General features: G+C 44.2%; 1 protein-coding gene across 3 annotated transcripts in view; it reads left to right on the top strand.

The window, feature by feature from the left end:
- ATP11C (ATPase phospholipid transporting 11C) overlaps positions 1–21,389 on the top strand; it is a 1,508,462-nt gene that overhangs the window by 1,141,187 nt on the left and 345,886 nt on the right. For all 3 annotated transcript variants that reach the window (XM_069612799.1, XM_069612797.1, XM_069612798.1), the window contains exon 20: positions 7,150–7,324. In XM_069612799.1, the coding sequence (XP_069468900.1) occupies positions 7,150–7,324 (175 nt within the window). The remainder of the gene's footprint in view (positions 1–7,149; positions 7,325–21,389) is intronic.

Here is a 21,389-nt window from a genome sequence, read left to right as displayed (position 1 = left end):
GTGGGTATGTTGGGGTCCCCAACGAAAATCGACCAGTCCTGCCAATAAAAGGAAAACAGATTTGTTTAGATACCTATTACTAGACATATACCATACCGTAGAGGCGCAGCATATACATAATACAGAGGAGGCGGTAAAGAACATTAGCAATAGCATGAGGTTTTGGACCAAGCTTCCCTTGGCAATGATGGGGAGGGGGGCATTACTGAAGATGGTGGTACTACCGAGGCTATTGCATTTCTTTGGGAACTGTTTTTTTACTAAACTACAGAGTATAAGCAGAGAATTCCTGTGTCATGGTACTAGAAGCAGAATCGCCCTTTGGAAATTGCAAAATGCATATGACAAGGGGGGCATTAAATTACCTAATAATAAGGTCTATTACCTGGCCAGCCAATTGCAAAAAGAAGCAAGGTGGCTGTCAGAGGAATCAACCTCAGAATCGAGACTAATAAGGGAAGAAAGTGCCCCTTTCTTCCTGAAGGAAATAATATGGCTTCCTATAATACAACTGAAAGGGCGCTCTGGTATGATGCTATTGGGGTGGAAAATATGGCGGAAGGCGTGCCAGGCTATGGAGAACCCGACCCCGTGCTCCCCGCAGGTGCCGTTAGTGGCGCTAGCGGGAGGAGATGGGCAACTAATAAAGACGATCCGTAGGTACTGGGAACCAGTGGGGATAACAACACTGGGAGACATATGGCAGGAAGGAGAAATAAAAGGATTTGAAGCCCTGATAGAGGAAATCGGGCTACAGGCAGGGCAATATATTGCATATAACTGTATTATACCACAGATCACAGAAACATGGTCCGAAATAAGATTGGGGGAGGGACCTGATATGGCCATTGAAACGATATACGACATAGCAGAGGGAGGGCACGAGAAATCCAGATTATACAAGCTTCTGATGTCTAGGGGGGGAAAGGAGTTGGCCCGACTGAGACAAGATTGAGAAGAAGAAGTAGGGGAACCCATGAGCGATGGGATGTGGGAGCGAGCGCAGAGTTATCACAAGAAAGTGTCCAGAAATGCAAGGCTACAGCAAATACAATTATATGTCACCCACAGGGCGTATATGACGCCCCAAAAATTTGCCAAGTTTAAAAATGCAGAACAACAAAAATGCCCCAAATGCAGGGATGATGCACATGTTCTGGGCATGCCCGGAAATTGGGAAGTTCTGGGCAGAAATAGCACAACGGCTTTCACGAGAAAGGAGTCAAGGTAAATGTGGAATCGGAGGGTTCCCTAGACCTTGCCAAATGAAACATGTAAGCAAACTGAAGGATCTATCATATATACTTGCCAAGCGCAGTATAGCCATGGGATGGAAGGCATGTACCAGACCAAGGGTAGAAGTCTGGTGGGGAGATCTGCAGAATGGTCTGAGGCTGAAACGGTAGTATGGCAAGAGGCGGGAGATAAAGGATGGGAAGAGGAAACAGAATCCCTGATGGCTTGGAAATGCTTGATAGCCACCCTGTACGAGCCCAAAAATGGCCAGAACGAAGTAGGCTCCAGTTGGTGGGTGGGAATAGGGTAGGCAGTGGTCAATGATCATCATAAGTAAAGTATTGCAATATTGAGATATACGCTGTAAGTTTTGTTTTTGATTTGTTTGTTGGTTGTAGAAAATAATAAAAAAAATGTTTTTTTTAAAAGTGAATAAAGCAGGCAGAACTCTAGCTTTGCTTGTTAATAAGGTTATGGGCTCTAATCCTAAGGTTAAAGGTGCTAAAGGTGTGCTAGTACGTGACCCGACGGGGATCAACCAGGCCTATTCTAAGCAGCTTAACTCTCAACAGGTTAGTGCTGAACCTGAGCAGGTGTTGGAGCTGTTGAATTTAGCAGCACTCCCAACAATAGGGGAGGCAAAGGTTACATGTTTGAATGTCCGATACAGATTTCACATATTGAAGCAGCGGTGTGTATGTTTATTTGGGGCAGTACTCCAGGCTGCAACGGTTTGCTGGTTGAATTTTACCAGTTATACATTGATTTACTGGTGCCAAAACTTCTGTCGGTGTGCATGAAGCTTGTTTAGAATGGCTATTTGCGGCAGTTTGTCAGGAAAGTAGTAGTTGTACTACTATTGAAGACTGGTAAAGATGTCGAGTGTTGTGACTCATATAAACCGCTATCAAGATTAAATGTTGACAATACATTTCTGGGAATGATCTTGCCAGTCAGGTTGGTATGGGTGATCAGCAAAATGGTGGGAGAGGGTCAATTGGGATTCATTTCACATTGAAACAAACACTATATACAATATGCGTATGCCAATATCCCAGGGCCAGGGGGCGGTGGTCAGTTTGGATGCACACAAGGCTTTTGATTGTGTTGGCTGGCACTATATTTTTGATGGATTGAAAAGGCTTGGTATGGGTGAGAATTTCTTGCAGTGCATTTCTCTACATTCTAGGGACCCACTTGCTAGGGTTAAAACTAATAAAGAAATATCTCCTAGCTGGAATGTAGGACGGTGTCCCCAATAGTGTTGTCCTTTTTCCCCGCCCTCATCTATGCTCTAGTCATGGAACCGCCCTCATCATGAAAGAATTCCGGGAAATTAGGTACCAAGCGGGGGGTCAGTCTTATATCATTTTATGCTGCATTTTATCATACATTAGAAATCCATATCTTCCTGCGATCTTTAAACAGAGAATTGTAGCCTACAATTAGGGTTAAGTATGAATTGGTTGAAGTTGCATTGAACCACATGCAGCAGAACGTGCAATTTTAATTTTCTTACACTGGCAATTCAGACTGCCCTATGCTTTGGTTGGGGTAAATATGAATGAAATGTAGAGCAGAATGTTGAATTGCTCCTGGGCAGATTTCACAAGAACTTTGAAACCGGGTTAACGTATCCAACGTCCTTGGTGGCATGTAGCGCCCTCTCAAAGATAAAGTTGCCCGGTGCTCTGTATTCATTACAGACCTTGCCAATGGCCATACCTCATCCGATTTTCAAGAGACTTCATGCATTGCTACTGAGATTATACTGTGCTGAACAATTGCGTAGAATTGGGCTTGAACCACTGATGCAAACATTTGATTGTGGAGGTATAGGGGCACTTTGGGGCATGCTATTTGGCAGCACAGTTGCAATGTATTTTTCTGTGGTTCACTGAGGAAGGTAGTGTCCTCTAACCCTTACATGTACAGACACTAAAAGACATTTGGTCTAGGATCACAAAATTGTTGGCCCATAAGGAAATGTCATCCAAGTTTCCCATTATTGCACAATAGATTTTTGCTGATGATCTGCCCTTGAGGTCTGCCGTTCGTAGGCCCCTTGCAGAATAGGCCAGTTGTATGAGGATGGGATATATATTTCTTGTCAGACCTTGATGGCAGTTAAGACAGGTTAATTCTTGGAATATACTAAAATCAGTGCAAAGTTCAGACACACTTGGGTGGGATTCCCATTCAGGCTCTTATTTGAACTTGCATACATTTGATCCCAAGTGGCTATTGACATTTATTGGCATACGTAGCTTTGAGCAATACATCAGGACCTATCCTATTATTATCTCTTCACTTGTCTACATTACATTCTTTATCTCCCTTGGTGATCTGAGCTGTTTTACGCCATGCCCTCGACCAGGCAATGAAAGGGTGAGTTGGCACTTCTGTTGCCCTTAAAGTGATTAGCTGATTGAAAAGAAAATCTGCTTCATTAAAATCAGGAGTTGTGGAGTAAGGGCACTATCACCATGGTAATCGGGTATCCCATGTTTTCTTTATTTATTTTGTTATTTATAAAGCGTGCCAAACCCAGGGGCATCTGGGCTCTGGTTTACATGAGGACAGTGGTTACACCTGGTTACAACATGGTTACAAGCATAGGTTGTACATTAGTTTACAAGTAGTGGTTACAAGCAAAAATGGTAGATACATGGTGCCTAGATCTGCGTTTCAGATCCGGGTGGAGGTGGCAGAGTTGGGTGGGTTCAGTTACTTTTCTGGGTCTGGGGAAAAGAGCCAGGTTTTGAAGCCTTTGCGGAAGGACCAGAAGGAGTCCTCAGATCTTAACGCTGGAGGGGAGGGCATTCCAGTGTTTGGCCGCGATCACAGGGAAGCTGCTGCCCCCTGCTTTCTTGCGCCTGTATCTGGTAATCTCGAGTAAGTGCGAGTAGGCACCCCCGGTAGGTCTGGTGGATTGGGTTTTGGAGATTTCTTTGGACAGGTAGGTAAGGGCAGTGTTTATATATTTATGGGTCAATGAGAGCGTTTTGAACATGTTGTGTTCTTGTACAAGGAGTCAGTGGCTGATTCATCTAGCTGTAGAGATGTGGTCTTTTTAGGGATGTTTAGTGCTGCTCTTACAGCTTTATTTCGGAGGATGACCTGTAGTTTTTTTTATATTGCGGGCTTTGGTGCCTGCCAAGAGGGAGTTGCAATAGTCTACCCTGGATATAATGAGGGCTCTAGCAAATGTGATGCAGCTGTCAGTGAATAGGAATTGGCTGCAGGCATTGATCAATTGTGCGGTGTATGCTGCTACTGATGCAATAGTTTACCTGTCTACTTAGTGATAACGTGGAGTCTAAGTATACTCCCAGGGCTTTTACCTCTTTAGCAACGGTGAGGATGTTCCCGTCGATGGAAAAGGATTTGGAGGAGTCATTGAGTTTGTTTAGCCGAGATTGTGTGCCAATAAGGAGTAGTTCAGTGTTCTCATGTTTCAGTCCTAGTCTGTGTTGTGCCATCCAGGCCTGAATGGTTTGGTATAATTCGCTTAGTGCGTTGGAGTCGGCGTCATAGTTGCCAGAGATGGGGATGAGGATTTGGGTGTCATCCGCGTAGTTAGTGTATGTGACACCCAGGTCATCAAGGAGGTCAAAAAGGGGTTTGGTAAAGATATTGTACGGGGTCGGTGAGGCTTGTGGCGCTTGGGGGGGCTGCCACTGAAGTGGAGAACACTCTCATTGTGCGGTTACATTGGAAGGACTCTATCCAAGCTATGGCATTGGCCGAGAAGTTGACAGCTGAGGAGAGGTGTTGGCAGAGGATTTTGTAATTGACCAAGTCAAAAGCTGCTGAGAGGTCAAGTAGGAGGAGGTTGGCCATGTCTTTCATCCATTTGGATTTTTAAGTCCAAGACAGCGGATTCCGTTCCGCGACTGGGGCGGAAGCCAAATTGGCGGGGGCTGAGGAGATTGTGGGTTTCCAGATAGTTTTGGATTTGCAGATAAGATTCTCTGTCAAGTATTTTGAGGAGGAAAGGTACGGTCGTGATGGGGCGCTAGTTGGTAGGAATGTCGGCACCTAATGTAGGGTTCTTGAGGAGGCGGGAGTACCCAGGCTTCTTTTATATTCTCTGGGACATTGCCAGTTGAGAAGAAATTATTGATTAGCGCCGTGCTGAAAGGGGCAACCTCTTCGGCACAGTCCTTCTTAAAGGCAGCTAGACTTTGGCATTTGGATGGTTTCAGGCCTTTAATCATTTTGGTAGTTTCCGTGGTCGTGACCAAGATGAATTCGAACCAGGGAATGTTGATAGGGGTGGAGAGGGTGGCTGGTCCAGAAGCTGGCCAGTTGGCGGGAGTTTTTTATTTTTCGTTTGTTGCAGTGATTTTGGTTTGGAGTAGGGAAATGTTATCAAGGAGCATTTTGGATGTTCTTGCACCAGCTCAGATCTTTAGTGCAGTTATCTGGTGAGGGAGCAAGTGTTTCAAGTTTGCGTAAGATAGCAAAAAGCTCTCCTGTGCCAGAGCTTGCTTTTTCAATTCTCATGTTGTATGTGGCGCTTTTAGTTTGCAGAATGGCTTGTTTGTACTTTTTGGATCGAGCCTTTAAGTGCTGTTTGTTCACGTCTGAAGGTAATTTTATCCAGGCAATCTCTGCTGCTCTTTTTGAGGAGCGTAGGACTTTAAGACTGGTTAAGGTGGGCACTTGGTTTGGTTTTACGGTTGCTTAAGGGTGCTACCTTGTTGATGGCATCGACTTTGAATGTGGTTTGGTTATGTAGCTCGACCATTGAGGTGGGGCAGTGTTTGCATGTGAATAGGCTGTTGGAGGTAGCAACCTTGAGGATTGAGGAGTTGGTTGGCTGGACAAATGTTACGTGAGTTTCTCGAGAGGGAAGCCGGTGCTGGTTGGTATGAGACCTCCGAGTGAGCTGTCTCTGTAATATTGAAAGTGATGACATTGTGGTCTGACCAAGGGCAAATAGCGTTAACTAGTATGTTAGTGTTGCAGTTGAAATCTGCTAACCAGTCTAGTGTGTAGCAGCCTTTATCATGAGAGGGGCTTGAGATCCAGTGGGAGAAGCCTAGGGATTCAATGGTATTGGCTAGGGCATGTGCATAGGGATCAGATGGGTCGTTTAGGTCTAAGTTAACAAATGATTTTGGAGGAAGGCTTTCTGAAAATGGCAGATTTTGCATTTTATGTTGCAGACTCAACTCTCCTTTACATCTGATAAAGATCTCTGGACCCGTATTGTATCACTTTGTACTAGTGCAGTGCAGTTTTGCACCAAGATGAATATTGTTCAATTGAAAAAATGCATTGATTAAATGTAATTTCTGTTAATAGCTGGTAAGATAGCTCAGCGGGTTGAGCGCGCGCTGCTGCGATCTGAGCGTGATCTGCAGGTCGCAGGTTCGAATCCCGGCAAGACCAACTCAGCCTTTCATCCTTCCGAGGTCGATAAATGAATACCAATTTCGGTCGGGTGATATTGTATGTAAATATGTGCTCTGTAAATCGCTTTGGATTAAGGCGCTGTGTAAATAACACATCATTATCATCATTATCATTAACAGAGCTGGTTCCAGTATTCAAAAACACCATAGGGTCCGTCGTTTATTTTTTGCACAGATGTTTCTTTTAAAATATCAATCAATCATTATTGGTGTTCTTAACCACAATAAATGCAAGATTTGTTGTCCTCAACTTATTATGCGAATCCTTGTGCTTACCAGGTAATTTTCATCATATTACTTAATGAATGCTGTCCCGGAGGTTTGGGCCCATGGAGCGTGCAAACATATGACAATGATTGCCCAATTTCTTACTGTAACACCCACAGAAGGGTTGAAACGTATGTGAATTTGTTATATACTCGGATACACAGGTTTAACTTGCCATATTTACTACATTTAATACATTGATCTGTTTTTTATTTTTGTTTAGGAGCTGGTCAATAAACCAAGAATATGGCTTGATAATTGATGGCTTCACATTATCCCTAATATTAAATTCAACTTTGAACTCCAGTTCCAGTAATTACAAACATATTTTTCTACAAATTTGTCAGAAATGCACTGCTGTCCTGTGTTGCAGAATGGCTCCTTTACAAAAAGCACAGGTATGTATGATGAGTCCCTAATGTTCTCTCTACAGCCTGTTGATGTCAAAGTGATGTGCACATATGCCTTTGTTCGGCCAGATCACCTGAGTTGTACACTGCAAAGCCATTTTACATTCTTATGCTAAAATACCACTTTTTGAGGGCAGTCTTGTACATAGATTCCATTTATCTAACTACTCTATCTATGCATGGGGAACTAGCCTGACTTCAACAGTGGGTTTCGGAGGTTGTTGCATAGACAGCTTCTAACACTAGAGCAATGCATATTTCCTTGATTCTAGCAGTAGTCTGTGGTAAGTGCTGCATTGCGATCTACGTTGAGCTCCTGACCATGTCTATCTCTAAGTTCCAAAGAGTTCAGAACTATGCCACTCTCCTCATCTTGGGCTTAAAACACTCTTACCACTTCAAGTAAGCACTAAAGATGCCACTGGTTGTCAGACAAACTGAGAAGTTACTTCAAAACCTGTTGTCTACCCCATAAAACCCAGTTCGCCCTGCTCCGCCCTATGTCTTCAACCTGATTGTGTCATACCAGCTAGCTAGACGCCTAAGGTCACCAATCCAAAACAAGCAGACTCTCCATCCATGAAGATAAGAGTTTTGGTGCACTCAACCTCATGGAACTCTCACCCCTTTCCCCTTCCGCTAAAACACAATTTGTAAAGTTCCTAAATGATCTGAACACATATCCTTTCCATCAAGTGTTTGGAGCAAACGTATTGCATTCATCAAGCTATACTTTTGTTTCTTGACGAAACTTCAGCCTTTATCCCTCACCTCTACTCTATATTGCATCATGAAAATGATCAAACAACATATGTTATGTTATAAGGAATTTGTGTTACACGCTTCACCATTTCAATGGTCTCACAAAAATAGTGTATCGTGACCAGCATGGGTGTTACCAGACCTTGGTCTGAGGGTAAGGAAGGGTGGAGCTACAATACTCTAGAATAGGAAATAGGGCGAGAAGGGTTGGTAAACAAAGGTAATGAGAAAGGGTGAGAATAAAATAAGATGAACAAATCCAGACAGAACGTAAAAGGGTGTTGGGATATGGTGGAGGTTGTGTGATAACTGAAGGCAGTTATCAATAATGTGTGAGTAAAGAATTGGGTTATGTTTAGTTTGGTTTACTGATGGCTTATTTTAGGCCAGTTAAGCCTGGATACTAGCTCTAGTTGGTTATTGGTTGTGTGATGGAGAAGTCATGTAAAGTTGTCTTATACAGCACCCTTCTGCCAAAAATGTTGGCCTCGCTGTGCATGGCTCTGTAAGAAAGGAGAGCACTGTGTGTTAGTCGGATAGAAGGAAGGCAGATGCAGAAACCTGTGGTGCTGATGGATGCAGGTCGGAAGTACCCATTACCTGTGTGCTGATATGAACATCTTTGTTGTTTGTGGTTGGTACAGACCGGCCGGGTTAGCCATAAGGACAGCCCTCTGATTGTTAAGTGCAAAAGTGGGCAGTATGGTTGTTGATGAGATATATAAGATCTGAATCCGTTAAGCACACAGGACCTGGTAGTCATCTGAAGAAGTGTGGGAGGTGTAAGGGATGCAAGATAGTAGTATTGAGGAGTTAGTTAAGGGATAATGGGGAGGAGAGAGAGGAGGGTAGGGTGGAGTTGAGGGTGTTGTTGCTGCCTGGCTCTTGGTTGTAGATTTCATTAAGATTACGGTGCAGACCATGCAGCAGTGTTTTCATGAATCAAATTGTTTTTTCATAGATGGTAGGGGCAAGAGTTTTGAAAAATGCTGGTCATAAATTAGCCCACGTTTCTGGTACACAGTCTTTAGTCAGCTGCTATTATGTTTTATTTCATTCAAAGTGGTTGGTTTCCAGAAAGTCAAGTGGTTCACTTCCAGCCGTAGAGGTGTGGGTAGGGTTTTCCACAGTTTCATGGCCAGCACGTGAAAAGAGGATCCTCCTTGCCATGTTTTGTTGAGGTTGGGGGCTAGTAATAGTGCTGTATTGCTGGACCGAAGTGTTCTGTAAGGAGTGTAGTGTTAAAACCTACTCCTGAAGAAGGAAGGCCCCCGCCGATGGTATGAACGATATGTGATGGACAAGTTTTTGATATGAACCCTTTTTTTGATGGGTAGCCTTTGGAGAATACGTAATGCCTTTGTGATATGTTCAAAACACTTAATTCTGAGAAGTAGCATTGATGCTGCATTTAGAACTATTCAAAGTTTCCTTATTAGGTAATCTGGGAGTCCGAGATAGACTGTTTGTATCGTCTACTTTGGATAGTATAAGAGAAATGATGTCTGTGGCCCTGTGGGTGAATGGAAGTAAAGTAAGATGCGGCGTAGCATGCACAGCTGGGAGAAACCTCTTCTATTGCCTTTGACGTGTGGATCAAGAGTCCGATTGTTGTTTCAAGATTCCTTACTGTGGTTGACTGGTTTGGGCAAGAGCCCATCTCGTCAGGCCAAGGAATTGTGGTGGCGTTGGAACCTGTAGGATTACAGAGCATCAGTTCTGTATCATTAGCTTTCAGTTCTACTCTGTTTGCTGTGATCCATGTGTCCACCTGTGCAGGGTCGTTTTTAAGGTGTTAGGCCTTTGATGAAGGGGTTGGGTCTTCACAGATGTGTTGATTTGTGTCATCTGCATACGTGTAGCAGGAGATACCAGATTTATTTATGTCTAGTAGGGGTGTCATGTAGACGTTGAAAGGTGGAGGTGAGAATGTGAATCCTTGGGGTACTCCACAGGTAAGTGGGCGAGGCCGGGAATTGTATGGCTCCGTGATTCAATGAAAAGCTGTTTAATTAATACCAATATATTCCAGTCTTTTTGGGAGGATCTTGTGGTGCCAAAAGCGTCTGAAATGTCTAGCAGGATGAGCACACAAGTTTTCATCTGTATTGTTTTTAAGTGTATCCCAGATTGAGCACAGGGACGATTATGTGCTCCTAGAAGGTCTAAATGCGTGCCTGTGCCTCATTCAGGAGTTGGTTAGTTTCGATCAAATCTCAGAGTGGACGATATAGGAATTTATCCAGACATTTTGCGATGAAAGACGAGATGGGGTGATAGCTGGCGTGGGTCACCTGGGCTTTTTACGCAAAGATCTGATGTATTCATATTTTAACTAAGCTAAGACTCTTCCTGTATTGATGACGTCATTGAGGAAGATTGGTACCAAGCCTGGAAATGTCATGATTGATTTGTGGAGATTAGGGTGGGCATGGATCCTCAGGAGGTCCTGATGGGTTGTACGAGTCATTGGTAGCTTGAAGGTCCTCTGCAGATACAAGGCGCAAAGACAATAAAGCGGAGGGAGTGAGAGGTGTTGGTGGGATCTCGTTGGCAGCATGTGGGAGGGAGCATCCTTTATTGTCCTGGTGATCCTATATGTCAAGGATATTTTGGTTGAAGTGTGCTGCGATCTGGTCACATAGCTCTTGTGGAGGGGGTTGGGTTGCAGTCTGTCGGTTTTTGAATTCTCTGATGATTTTATACATTTCCCTTTTGCTGTGATTTGTTGAATCAATGCTTTTGAAGTAGTGTGCTTTCTTTGCTTTGAATACTTCAACTGTCCATGTCTTATCATTTTGAGTTAGTTAATTTTTGACGATCTACTAAAATCCAATAAAGTGCCCACAGGCCATGGCTTGCACATGTCTGAGATGCCCTAATCATGATTGGAGCCTCTGAAACACTGGCCCATCCAAAGTCTGTAGCTAAAATGGATATTCAGAACTTGAAAAATTCTTTACTGAATCTTTACTGTTCCTGATAAAGAAAGGATGGGAGAAGAAAAGTCTTCGTATATGGCTCAAACTGGAAGAGTGGACCTTTTCCATATTGAATCATATCTTGAATGGACATTGCACAATCACAAGTGATTCCTTTCATGTGTTTGTATTTAATTGTCCTAAACTTAGCCAAGAATAAAGGAGAGGTAATGACTGTTAAGATTGTCAATGTCCCTTTTGTCCAAAGGCGATAGCAATACTGTCAAATGTTTTTTTTTTTGCCCATATTAATAGGAAATATAAAAGACAGAGCTAACCTTTTAATTGATGTATAGGACCTTTGTTCACCACGGAAAAGCGCCTCTTCCTCTTGTAATCATTCCTGGTTTTTTTTTCTTGGGTTTACTAAACACATACAAGAATCACACAAAGTCAAAGAGTCTTCTTTCAGGAAGGCTTTGAAAATATCTGTCTTTTTAGCACTTAGTACTTTGAGATTGCTTTGGATTGACTTTGTAATATGAATACTTTAGTCTGTAATGAAGAAACATAATGTGTTCTATGTGAGCTGGAGAGTTTTGACAACCATTTAAAAAACAGTTTTTTACTGGAAAGTCTTGTTTTTTAATGATCGAACAAGAGCGTTGTGATGAAACTCACATTTGGAGCATTAGATACATATCTACAATTCAGAAATGCTGATAAACACATCTTGTGATAATTTCCTTACAAGACTAAATAGCCAAACCAAATACACCATTCACTGCTACATTGAAAACCCCCAAACTCATGTTCAAGCACTGGCAGTAAGTTTCGATTTAAACATGTATGAGCCCTGGAAATGGAGCTTAAGGGTGTGGGGGTAGGGGGGCACTGAAAGCGAAGTACCTTGGTTGGGCATGGAAACTGGTCCATGCCAATGCTGAAAAACTCACTTGTACAGTACGAAGGATACCAGTGAGGTCAGAGCAGATCCAGGCAGGTCAAAAATCCCAGATGAATGGACTGTAGAATACCAGACGGAAGGATTGTAAATTAGGAAAGGAAATTATCTACATGGCTGGGGTCTCATTAAGGATATATACAGGTTGTAAATTAGACCTTCCAGGTTACAGTGCCTTTGTGAAGATTACTCTTAACAGACAGTCACTCTGTAACCATAAAAGCAGGTGTGGATGGTATGCCTGGAACTTTGAGGCACAAAGAAAAACTATACTTCATGTATCAACCTTTGGTGGATCCAACATGAAGAGGGCAGCAACGAGCATACCATTAACATGATGTATATCAAGACAAAGGAAGAGGCAGACCCTCCTTGGAAAACGTGGATCCAATATCTGTATGAGGGAAGATAGGAGACCCAGCTGAATAATAATATACTTGCCAAACACGAACATTATGAGAACATTTCAGACCCAGTCTTGCGGTACCTCAAGTGCACAAAAACAAAAAACACATGTTAAGTGCTCGACTTTGAAAAGGGAGAAGTTTTGTGAGCTGGGTTCCAATGACTCATTCAGTGTTTTTTAACGTGATCTGTTAGTACTTAAAATGGACAACAAATGGCCTACAATTAAACCAAAATAATATGAACAGTTATAAAGAAATATAGTTTACGTCTTGACAAAGGAACAATGACGAAGACTTTGAAAATTAAGAAAGCAGTCATGGGGGCTAAGTCTGAACGTTTTTTTTCCTCTTACTTTCTTGAATGCAGTCATCCTGTGTGAAGGGGTGTCAAATGACTGATTAGGCAAGGCCAGCATTGAACACTCATGGCACCATATAAACGACGCTCCACCTTGAATTAAGAATTCATAAAAGGCTTCTAGTGTACACGAGGATAGTTTGCGATGAGTCAACTATTACTGAAACCTTTCTTAAGCAATGATTGTGCAGACCCATCTAGCAGTGACATGTAATGGGGGGTGCACCTTCAAGGCATGGATTTACCTTCCAAGGCAACCATTTCTTTTGATTTGGGATGCAATGCAAGTTCAAAATATACTTGAGCAGATGGTAGAGGTGAAGGTAGAAATAACTGTACAGCAGTCAGTTAAGATGGCATGCCCAGTACACACCAGTAATCTTTATTAACAATGGATGGAGAGCAGGAAGAGTTGTTCACCTCTGCCTGCCAGTTCTCCCCCGCATGGAATTGTCTGCTCACCAGGAAACTCAAGATGCTTTATGCATCTACTACTCTTTGGAGTTTTGCTTTCCAGGGTGAAGTCAATCTAAACCCACCTATTTTCCTGCAGCCAATCCAGAGCTAAAGGTGTCCATGTCTAAACTTAATCTTGATCTGTTTTACCAGTTGGCTGGACACATTCCTGTAGCGTAACCATTTTGTGTGTGCAAAGACTGGAAATGTAGGTCATGGTCTTTAAAATATCTATCTTCCGCAGAATTGAGCTGGCCCACAGCAAAGTTCAGGCTGCACACAGTGAAAACTGAATTAGAGTTCAGGCTGCACACAGTGAAAACTGAATTAGCAGGCTGGTCCTTTTCCCATCGCCTACCATTTATTTTCGAGAAAAAAAGTGAACATGTAAATCATGGCAATGCCAGGGCCTATGCTTCAGGTCTCCTTCCATGATAACTTTTAAAGCAAGCAAAATTCCACTAGCTATCTCCTGCATAGGATTGACATGTGTGATGAATCGAGGGATTGTCACTTTTCCCCAGGTGGTAGCCTTCTTTGGGTGGCTAGAGAGGTGAGCCCGCTACGCAACATTCCCCCTAGGGGTGGCGGTAAGCGGGACCTCACAGGGAGAGACTCCCCTCCTGGGGACAAGGACTCCTGTTCCGATGAGGAACTCCCTTTTCATTACACTCAAAAACAACCCAAGGCTGTATCGGCTCCAGAAAACCAGAATCCTCCTACATCTGTTATAGCAAAGCCTCTGAAGAAGATAAATACTCATCTGACACGGAGACAAGTAAAAACTTAGGAGTAAGGAATAATACAGAATTGCCTTACACTGGGAAGCGCTTGAGCTACATGGTGGTGGCTGAGAAGGAAAACGAACGTCAACACCTTTCCATGCCGAGGCCACATGGAGAGAAAGACACTGAAGCATGTCAGAACAAGGAAACAAAGTGAGAGGCGTAGCCATTCTGACGAACTACGGAGGATCGCCAAAGGCGAGTGCTCACCCAGTGGCGCAGCCCTCTTACACAGCAGGTAACAGAGAGAGCGGCAGTCCTGGGGTACAAGCACATATAACAAGGGATTAACAAAAGGTGAGGAACCCTTCAGGGTGGGTATTCCTTAGGTTGGATCTCTGCGCCCTTTTGAATTAGTGTTTCGTTGTTTCCTTGTGTCCAGTCGCATGGAGGGGTAACCTCGGAGTATCTTATTCCTCAACTCCGTTGATTAGTAAGTGATTCCAGATGGTTACTAAAACATATTATATCTTCAAATAAGAGGGCACTCTTATTTGAAGAGTGAATTGAAGAACAATTAAATCCATTTACATTGAAAAATTGAGAAACGGCTACTTGTCTTTTTTCTCAAAGGTATATGGGCGCATGGGTAATATGTTTTAGTAGCCATCTGGAATCACATATAACAAGGGAACTCGGCCTACTCCTCCCAATGATTGTGAATGTGGTAAGAAGAGTTAGAGTTACAAACTGACTCAGCCTACTCGTCCCATTGAATGTGAATACAGTAACAAGGGGGAGAGTCGCAAAGGGACTCATCCTACTTGTCCTAGTCAATGTGAAGACATTAAGAAGAGTGAAAATTACACAGGGGAGCAAAATACACATCTCAGTGATTGTGGAAACAATAAGAAGAGTGCAACTTATTCAGGAACTCAGCTAATCTATCCAAGTGAATGGAAAACACACAATTGGAATGAAACAGGTCCCTGGGTTCATTACACCGATCCCAGTGTGAAGACAAGGATATTACAAAGGATAACCAGTAGTAATCAAGAAACATTTAGAGAGAGGAGCTTGAAGGATCAAACATAACTTAAGAAAGAGAGGTGGAAAAATCCTTTGGATTGGCCACCAGGGGCGCAGAGATGTAGACATCTCTCTGCGTCGCTCCTCACCAGTGGGACTGTAACAGGACCGGAGCCCCCTCGAAAAGCCCCAGTTTTAGGTGCTCACCGCCCCTCCGCCCTCCCCGTAGCGCTACAGTATGGGGTACTCCAGCGTGCAATCCTGACTTCCAGGGGCCTCCAGATCTAAGAGATACACCCCTGAGTTCCCACGGCAGAGTGAACCTGCCCCCGGAGCCGTCCACGAGAACCGCACAGCTCGCCTGCACAGCACGCCACCAGATCGCGGAGGCAGGAGCCCGACTGGGCTGGAGGACACCGCAATCATTGTGCTAGCCACGGCCCCCCTGGCCTTGGACCCCCAGCGCCTGCCGCCCCCGGCCCTGGTGGAACCGAGCGCCTGATGCTGGGAAGGCCGCTTGCAGGCGGACTGCAGAGGGAGTTCCCACTCCCCCTACCGAGATCCGGATCATCGCGCCAGCACCCACCGGGGAGCAGGCGAAGGGTGGTCCAGCCCCCAGCAGGTACAGCGCTCCCCGCCTCCCCATGACATTAGTGACATTAGTGCTAATCACACCCCCTCAAAAAACAGCATGAAGAAAAGTTAAGTAGGGTAGGGGTATGTTGGGGTTGTGGGTGGGGGTGTGGGTTTGTAGATGCGTGTTCACATGGGAAATGTCTCTCTCATGCAAACATTTCTGTCGCAGACATTTCCGCGATGGAAAAATCACGCAGATCCATTAAAACCACAAACCGGCTCGAACGGGCCACAGAGCAGGAGCCCGCAGCCTCATGGGGCCTATCCACTAATCTCCTCGCACCAGCTGCAAGTCTCCATCCAGCCTTCTCAGACCAGTGCTGGCCTCAGATCACTGCAGCCTCCAGTGGGGCCGAGCCACTTAGCTCTTAGCACCAACTGCAAAGGGCCAACCAGCCTCCTCAGACCAGCACTTGGCCTCAGAACACTGTGCCCTCCAGCGCTCGTTGGCCTAGAATGAGACCCTGGAATAGCACCCCAGACTCCCCACTTGCAACCAGGTGTGCCCGCATCTAGGCCCCATAGGGCCCTCTCTGCACATCGGCCCACTGGTTAAAGCGGTGCTAAGGTGGGGAAGCCTTAGGGAACACGCTCCCCTGACAACTTTGGAGGTTTCTGGAGAGACTAAAGAAGCCAAAGCCTACTTACCCAAACTGGTGTTTCCTGCGGAATACCCCTGAGAGCTGAAAGAAGCCTGCAGCCCACCCCACTACGAGACAAATACGCCCCTGGGGGCAGCCCCCCACCCTTTTGCTGAAGCTTGAAAGATCCTGAGCTGGGGGACTTCAATGCAGACCGCCCAACACTACAGCAATACCCAACAGCTGGGCATCACCTCTCCAGAAATTCAAATATGATCAGCTCCCCATCCTGCTCAGGACACCATGCCCACCACCGCACCACAAGGCCTGGAGGAGGTCAATTTAGTGAGCAAAGGCATGACTGTGCTTCTAGAATAAATAGGGGGCTTTAGAGAAGACATCACGAAAAGACTAGATGGTCTCGACAAGAAAGTGGACAGCATGGAGGACGCATCCAGGGTCTCGGAGCTAACCAATCCTCGATGGACATTTTAGAGTCTCAAATCGGCATGTGCCTCTAAGAGCTGGAGAGAAGAGAAGTGCTCACTAAAGATGGAGGACTTCAAATACCGCAAGCAAAGAAACAATCTACGTTTTTTCGGCTTCCTGGAGTGAGAAGGCGAAATGCAGAGCGACATCGAGAAAGCCATCAATGATGTTGGGAAACTCTTTAATGAGGGAAACACCAATGAACCTACCATTGACATGGCCCACAGAGCGGGCAGGAGGACTGTCCTTGCCAAGTTACACTTTTACACAGAAAAAACGAAAATCCTGTACATGGCAAGAAAGAAGGGCCAGGTGGAATGGGAGACCTCGCAGATCACTGTATTTCAGGATCTGTCAGCCCTTACTCTTTCCATAAGGAGACTCTGCGTTACGCTGACAAAATGGCTAAGCTCCAAAGGAGTCAGTTACAGATGGGGCTTCCCCTTCTCTCTCTCCACCGAACACGATGGGTACAAATACCACCCAGTGTCGAAGGATGACATAGGCAGAGTCTCGCAGGAATTCCTCTCAGACACAGCCCCAAGGCCCACTGCTGAAGCCCAGGGGGATGCACAAGGTGGCACAGCGACGGCCAGAGACTTTGTAGATAGGCGCTGAGTCGGGGGTCATCGCAAATTCAAGAAACTGAACCCAGAGTCTGTGCCGCAACCGTGAGGGATGGCCCTCTTTCACTATCCAAATCAAGAGGAGTGATGGGATATACCCAGCAATGTGCCTATGGGGAACGGAGGACTCCTCTTCCCACACGAAAGCTGAACTTGGAGAAGCAGCTGATTACTCTGGGGAAGGTCGAGGGCCAGCGATGGATTGAACCCAAAACCGAACTCCAGATAGTGATTTAACATGTTGTAGTGTTTTGGGTGTGGTTGGTTGTGAGGGGAGATGAACAGTGAGTAGAGCATCTGAAGAGTTGGGCTGGAGGGGGGCTCCGAGGTGTTAATCTGTGCTTGATAGCCCAAAGGTGGCGGAGTAGAAGGTGGTCCGGCCCAGTGACATTGTTAATGTTTCACAGAACTCGGGTGCCGGAAGGGGTGGGGGTTAGTACGTTTTAAGGGTGTTTCACGCAATCATGGTCTGACAGGGGTCTGGAGAGAGCTGGACAATTCTTCCCGGGTGGATCCTTCATTGAATATGAATCCCATAGCAGAACCCTGGAGAAAAAAACCTGAATGTGTTTGAATACCTGTCCCTAAAAGACATCATGTCCGACCCTAAATGGCTCCCGGAGATCTTACGTCCCCTCACTCCCTTCGAGAAGACCCTTAGTGAAGCCCCAGGTAGGAAGGGCATATTGTCCAGGTTATACAAGGTGCTGGTAACTGCAGAGCTTGATGGTAAGCAAAGATTCAAGCAATTCTGGGAGTTAGGAAAAAACGGGAGGGGAAATCCAGACACCACTTGGAAAACCATATTCAAACTGATGTTCTTGGGAAATGTATACACTGCAGCGATCGAACACAACTTCAAACTTCTTTTCTGCTGGCACTTGCCTCTCCAGAGATTGTCAACGATGTTCCCGGGATCCTCCCCCCCCTTTGTCCTAGGGAATGTGGTCAGGTGGGGTCATGGTTCCACATGAGGTGGGAATGTCCAAAGGTGAGAATATATTGGCCAGAAGTTCTTAGCTGGACCAGAGACACAGTAGGAATTGCCCCGGACCTGGACCCCCTCCAGATCCTGCTGGGCGCCCCCGACATGCAAAATGTTAAGTTCTGACTCCCGAAACTTGCAGATTCAATGCTGAGAGCGCGGAAGGTAGACTTGGCCCAAAGCTGGAAGGACAGAGGCACCCCTGTCAAAGGAACAGCTGATGGCGAAATTATGGGTCATTTTTACCTACGATGTGGATGCATTCTCGCTGGAGTGGGGATCCTTCGTGTTGAAATGGGGTTGTGGTAACACTAGCTTTTGAAGTAGCCCTCCGATTCATTGTGAATGTCACCCTGAAAGCTCCTCGCTCCTCGCTGGGAGAGCTTAGCGTTGCACTCAGTGACGTGCAGAACCCTTGCCTGGGCCTGAATTGGCACTCTTGCCTGTGGGTGTATCCATGTTGACCTGTCTCGTGGAATGCTTATTGTCACCGTATTTGAGGGGGAGGGTAATAGGGTGGGGTAGAGGGGGTATGGGGAAGGTTGAGACTGTTTTTCATCTACTGACTTGTTGTACTTGCATATCCTTTTGAAAATACCAATAAACATCAAAGTAAAAAGAAAAAAAAGAAAAATCCTTTGAAAGAACTGAATGAACTGGTCCAGGAAGTAGCAAGAAGCTATTTAAAAAATCATATATTGTGAAGTACTGGCTGACAAAGCAACCCCCAGGAGAAGGGAGTCATTATCCTGATGTTTAGTTATTTAGTACAAGTGGTAGGGTCTGTAAGGTGGACGGAGGACAGACTTACTTTGGCCTTTCAACCAGACGACATGCACCCTAGTTTAGTTGCGTTAGGTAGGGAAGTCCTTAGAACAGGGAAAACTAAGCATTTTCTTTATTGTTTCAATAAAGATCCTTTAAAATTGAAAATATTAGTCTGCCTCCTTCTTCTGACCTACCACACATTGTGAACAGTGTAATATTCCTATCCAATTGACGTTTTCAAAATGGATGAAAATCCAGATTTCTCTTCAGAGCCATCTTTATGATGGAAAATCGACTGACTTGTGAAATGTATTCTGTTCATTGCCCAGGTATATGAGATGCGTACACCATGAAATATGAATACTGCTTTTACAACATATCTGTGATGGTCCGCTTAATTATTTCTATTTACAAATAGTTTGTGTTCTATTAAAACAAAACCTCCCACTATTTGATTTGCTTTCTGAACACGGCAGCCACCTGTGTGTACAAAAGTATTTCTGACAAATTAAATGGATTACTTATCCAAATGAATACAGTCTAATGAGATTTGTAAATACTTAAAGTTGTGCATGTCAAAACTAGGAGATATAAATTAATTCCCACACATTTGCTTCGTTTAGCTTTGATTTTGCAAATAAAAATACAGACGAAGCTACTTGCAACTCTCAGCACTTTTTAAACAATACTGCAGAGCAATGTAACTTTAATATTTGAAATCAGTGAGTGCTCAGACCACTCACTCACTGGTGCTTGTCAGATAAAAGCCTTTTCAACCAAGTGTAGCTTTTTAATAATAACACTTGTGTGTGTTCGTGCATGTTTGTGTGTGTGTCTGTCCCTCTCTCTCTCTGTGTCTGTCCCCCTCTCTCTGGATGCAAAATGTCAACCCTATTATTAAGTAGATTGCGTATGGTCAGACAAATATTTTGCTGTAGCTTGATTCTGCTTACATAGAATATTGAACAATAGTAAATCTATATTTATGATGACTTTATGTGGGTTGAACCAGTTAATTGACCAGACTTACAAAGGAATCATAATGCAAAATATTTTCTTGGGAACAAAGATTTCAAATACCCCTATTAAAATGTATTTAATAGCTTTGTATGTCCTGGTTTATTTGTTGAGCATGACCGTCACCACCAAGGCAGTCTCTTTGTACTAAAAAATCTGGTTGTGCTTAAAAGAGGAACACAGTTTAACCTAGATGGACCTTTGACTAGGTTTCAGTTTCTTTCTAAATTCTGAATGATTGGCAGTGTCCCTTAGTCTAACGGGGGAGTTAATTCCACATTTTTGTAGTTATGGAAAACAAACTGTCGTCCAAGCTGCGCACATTTAAACCTCTACTTTCATCAAAAGGGAATTGAGTGGGTCTGAAGGCGTGATTAAGAATATATTATATGAGCTTGCCGCTCAAGAAATTGGGGCTGATGGATCAAAAGCTCAAAGCGCAATGCATTGAGCTTTGCATTTTACTCTGACAGTGCAATTCGTGAAGGTCAGGGGAAATGTGCTCCTGCTGTTTGAGATCAAGAATACTGAGTGAAACAGGAAAATATTCAATAATAATATATATCAATGTCTTTATAATTCACTTATTATATATATCATGTAAGAGATTATTTTGTGAAAGGTTTGTAAATAAACCAACCATAAATAAAAAATGAATTGCATTGTTGAGGCCGGTACTACTAACTGTTGATTGATGTAACCCAAGACTGCAGGTTTCATAATGCATTTGGTGGAGAAAATGAAAGCCTGACTGAGGGTGTTGTAGAGGGCACTGATCAGCAGTGGCTACTCTTATGGGGTCAGGAATGAAAGCCGGGCACAACGTTGACATGTTTTGGTTTAAAGACTTTTATTAAAATGAAAATGGGTTGGGAAAATGCCTCTCTGACCCTTTCCCTACTTAAAAACTAAGGATCCTGTCTGTCTCAGGATGTCAATAACGGAGAAGCACACCTTGTGTTGTCCAAAACGTCCTATCCTGGCCCTCACACTACAAACAAAACAATAAAGCGTGCAAGGAAATTTCTTCAACCTGATATTGGCAAAAAAGTGCTCACAACCGAAGATTAGAATAACTCCAACAAAAATGTTCTCCAAGGGGAAATACCTTAGACCCAGAGGGTGGTTCCCTTCCCCAGTATTCTTAAATATGATGGCAATGTCTTTCTCTAACAGTTCCTTTTGTGTCTCTCCTGGATTCACAATGTTCCTGTTGGGCAACAAGTTCTGCAAGTCTTTCTTTAACACACGTCTCTTTTGTCTAGCAAACACTGATGCTTTTAGTATTTCTTGTTGCTTTTTAACTCTCCTGGAATACTCCCCTGGCAG

This window comes from Ambystoma mexicanum, chromosome 5p (genome assembly GCF_040938575.1).
Source record: "Ambystoma mexicanum isolate Mex_15411 chromosome 5p, UKY_AmexF1_1, whole genome shotgun sequence".
Classification (NCBI taxonomy): domain Eukaryota; kingdom Metazoa; phylum Chordata; class Amphibia; order Caudata; family Ambystomatidae; genus Ambystoma; species Ambystoma mexicanum.
The sequence above is the reverse complement of the archived record's forward strand: the minus strand, read 5'-3'. Positions and strand labels throughout refer to the sequence as shown.